We start from the raw sequence: 4,056 nt of genomic DNA, 5'->3' as shown, positions 1-4,056 counted from the left end.
GAAGAGGATATACAAGATACGAGATAGATACAAGAAATATGATCATCTACCCATGCCTGCACCGTTGTCAAATACAGGCGGGACCTAATCTAACATCAAAATCCAAAAAGTCCACACTAAGAATCATTTAAAAACCCTGATTAATTGTGACCATGTATTAATACAATATACATTAAATACATTATTTTATAAATTACGTATCTATTAACTATTAAGTAATGTCATATCTTTTTAAAAGTTAAAATATCAATTACATTAGATTATGAGCTCGTGAATATTAAATTGCATGGGTATTTTCATGTGTCAAAGAGAAAAAGAAAAAAAAAAATACAAGAATGGCGCATGACGATAATTATATCGGTCACGTGCGATGTCGGGTGGGTCAAATATGTTAAGTTTGAAACGAACCAATACTACGTGTTCACTTATTATTGGCTACTCGACATGCTAGTCGCACCATGTTGAAAACATCATTGTAGTCATCGAAGCACGCTGTTAGCGTAGGCGGCCCGTGCCTTTCTTCATTATTTCACTTTCAAGCACCTAAAGTTATCCTTATACTACATAATACACCCCTACTAACATCATCAATAGACGCTTTATACCCTTGGAATAAAATGTGTAATTTGTCAAGTTACTTTGGGTATGTTGTTCCACCAAATATTGACATTTGGTGTCCATCAATTGCGCCTTAATATATTCTAAGATAATATATGATGCTAGATGCTTATGGGTGGTTGTAAATATCTCATCTAAATTTTTGGTTTGAAATATCCTAAATATTTTATTAATTAAAAAATTTATTATTGATCTTTAGCGAATAAACACATGATTGACTTTATATCTTTGTTATTCATCATTACCAACAATATCAAATATGAGATTTTACCATCTCCTTATAGTAATCTGGAAAAGAAATGTAACAAAAACCTTAAAAATATTATTTATACATAATGACATTTTGGAATTTATTTTTAAGAGTGTTAAATGTCTCCAGTTCTTTTAAAGCTTCAATTATCTCAAGTTTGGTGTCCATCTCTCACCCTCCTACTATACTAAGGATGCATATGTTATTTGTGACACTAAATGGAATTGAGAATATAATTGAGAAATCCGATTAGGCTTTCTAAAACTATTTTTGATAGTAAACATGATTAGATTCAGTTCCTTGAAGAGACGGGATCTCAAGAATGAGATTGCCCCATATTCATTTTTATTATTCTAGTTGGAACAAAACTTTTTTATTTACATCATTTACAGTAATAATTGAATACATATAACATATAATAAAACTCATGTTATATGTTACAAAATGTTACATTTTTTTATCGACATAAATCACAATTTTAATGCAATGCATACCAAATATGATAAAACTCATACCATATGTTACAAAAGGAACATAAAAGTACCAAGTCTAGTCCTACAAATTATTCATGGTTTTATTATTATATATTTGTTCTCCCCATCGTGGATACATTTATTATTCTCTTTCAAGTGTGAAGTGGCAAGCTGGAAATCACTAAAGTAAAAGGTCCTCATATGAAAAAAGTGAAGTTTCATACTTGTATAGTGAAGAGCCCAAATATTCAAAGGGGTGTAAGTGTAATAAACATAAGGCAAGGGCTAACAGCCAAAAATCGACATCCTTTCTTTGCCATCCAAAAACCCTCAAACAACAATGTTGATAATTTAAGCCAAAGAATCCGCCTCCATCTCCTCCTCATGTCTTCTTCTCTCCATTGACGAGTTTCAGACAAACCTTTTTCAAGATTTCTTCGAGTTTTCCTCTTCTTACTGGACATGGCTTTAGACCCAACTTCCTGTTTGATGATTGATGACGACATTCTGAACTTTTCTTTGGATGGTGAAGACGAAGACCTAGACGATAAACACAACACCACCAAACCCCCATCTTCTTCCATGGACTTTTCAAAAACTAACAGTCAAGAACCAGATGATTGCTGCGGTTCATTTCCTGTAAGTTTATTAAGTTTTACTTTCCATTCGACCGAAACCCAGTCGTATTTTGCCTTGAACCGGACCAACACAGGGACTCCGGTGCCTTTTCCGACCAAAATCGTTCGCCCTCGGTTGGTTAATGAGTTGAATCGGTCTATACGAGTCGTAAACCCCCGAGTTGAACGTCCTTAACTCGGAACTCAGTAATAGGAGCGAATAGTGATAGCGATAGCGATGTTAACTGTCTTAAATAAAATAGTCAACTATGTGTGAAAGCAATGAAGTGAACAGATGATACCGAGTTGGTTTAACTCGGGCTCGACTCGTTACATTCTTTAAATTTATCCCAACCAATGCAAAATAACAGCGACCCACGTATTATTTGCGTATAAAGTTGTAATCTTTAAGCACCAATGTCGAAAATTATCAAAAAAAAATACGACCTTTTTGGATTTAACTCATCGAGTTGACGACTGAGTCATGTTTACCTTTCCTGTACAGGAATTTGCAGAAGAAGAACTTGAATGGTTGTCAAACAAGGATGCATTTCCCGCACTTGAAACATGTTTTGACATTATCACAAATCCAAACCCAAACCCAAACCCGATTGTCATGGTGGTTGATCACCTGAGCCCAGTTTCTGTTCTTGAAAACAGCGCCAGTAGCAGCCATAGCAACACCAACAGCAACAGCAACAGCACCATTACAAACTGTTGTGGCAGCCTTCATGTTCCAATAAGTTATCCGGTCAAAAAGCGGTCAAAGCGCAGGCGAAAAAGAAGAAAAGGTTTCCCCGAGTTGCCAAGCGAGCAATGCTGGTGGTGGAATCAAGAAAACATGAAAAAACAAGATTTGCTTCCACCACCACCACAACCACCAACTGCCGCCACGGGCATTGGAAGAAGGTGTCAGCATTGCTTAGCTGAGAAAACCCCACAATGGCGGGCAGGTCCGATGGGTCCCAAGACTTTGTGCAATGCATGTGGGGTCCGGTATAAGTCCGGGCGGTTGGTGCCCGAGTACCGCCCGGCGAGCAGCCCGACATTTTCAAGCGTGAAGCATTCGAATTCACACAGGAAGATTATGGAGATGAGAAAGCATAGTAATGATGGAGGGAAGAAAGGTTTGGGATATGGTGTTGGATAGGTGTTTGGGGTTGGTTGGTTGGTTGGTTGGAGGGGGGATAGTTAGATTAGGAGTTGTTGTATGCCATTGATGTATTTCTTGAGCTTCATTTGGATTGTATGAGCATTAGATTTTGGTTAGAAAAATCAGAAAGATTAAACCAGAAGAATTAAAATGGTGGTATGTGGTTTTGCAGGTTAGTTTGATTTTAAACTAGTTTTGCCTTTTTGGTATGTTGGATTTGAGCTATTCGTGAGGCTTGAGTTGCATAATGTTTCTCCATATGAAGATAATGATAAACACCCTGAAAAGCTTGAAAACCCACATTATCTTGTGAATCTTAAGTAAAGTTTTGGTAATTGTTAAAGTGGTTATACTTTCTTTTGCTTACAAATTGAACAATAAGATATTGTTAGATTGAATGTGTACAAAACTTTTAAGTATATAAATCATTGTGAGAAGCGGAAAGAGAAATAGGAATAGAAGAAAACAGAGGTGAACAAATCAACTTTTGCCTTTCTTATTGAACTCGAAAAAAACAGCCGTATAAAATTTGAAAAACACCATCCTACTTATACTGATGGCCGTTGGGATACAAGGAAGAAACTAGAAAGAAACAAACTCACTATGTCTACTGCTAAAATGTAGGAAAGATAAAGACTAAAATTCAAAATTAGATAACTCAAAGACATTTGAATTATGGATTACTCCAACACTTTCCCCTTAATCCGGAATGTGATATGGCCTTCACAACTAGTAGCTTTTGCATCTCCATGAATATGAGTTGTGTCAATGAGTTTGTTGAGTCCCGTTATGTTGTGAAGAATATCAAATTTTAAGTGTTCATCTGAAGCCTGCTTATACATCGAAGTGGAGAATTGGAAGCATCGAAGTATTGTATTGTCTATATCGAAGTGTTACCACTTTGATATATCTTTTTATTATACATGACACATTAATTGTATGCTT

At 36.0% G+C, this 4,056-nt stretch overlaps 1 protein-coding gene across 1 annotated transcript; it reads left to right on the top strand.

The window, feature by feature from the left end:
• The first annotated feature begins 1,672 nt into the window (after window positions 1–1,672).
• LOC145086618 (GATA transcription factor 1-like) lies at window positions 1,673–3,320 on the top strand. The gene is made up of 2 exons (XM_079024436.1): window positions 1,673–1,980; window positions 2,464–3,320. The coding sequence occupies exons 1-2, from the start codon at window positions 1,804–1,806 to the stop codon at window positions 3,106–3,108; spliced, it is 822 nt and encodes a 273-aa protein (XP_078880562.1). The 5' UTR covers window positions 1,673–1,803; the 3' UTR covers window positions 3,109–3,320.
• Window positions 3,321–4,056: the final 736 nt, after the last annotated feature.

This window comes from Lactuca serriola, chromosome 2, assembly GCF_051521515.1.
Source record: "Lactuca serriola cultivar US96UC23 chromosome 2, Lser_US96UC23_V15, whole genome shotgun sequence".
NCBI lineage: Eukaryota > Viridiplantae > Streptophyta > Magnoliopsida > Asterales > Asteraceae > Lactuca > Lactuca serriola.
The sequence above is the reverse complement of the archived record's forward strand: the minus strand, read 5'-3'. Positions and strand labels throughout refer to the sequence as shown.

What these genes read in the sequence shown, in the direction of transcription:
- LOC145086618 (XM_079024436.1), top strand. Translation starts at nt 1,804, where the DNA reads ATGGCTTTAGACCCAACTTCCTGTTTGATGATTGATGACGACATTCTG. An exon ending in ATTGCTGCGGTTCATTTCCT is followed by an intron (nt 1,981 to 2,463) that starts GTAAGTTTATTA and finishes TTTCCTGTACAG; the next exon opens with GAATTTGCAGAAGAAGAACT.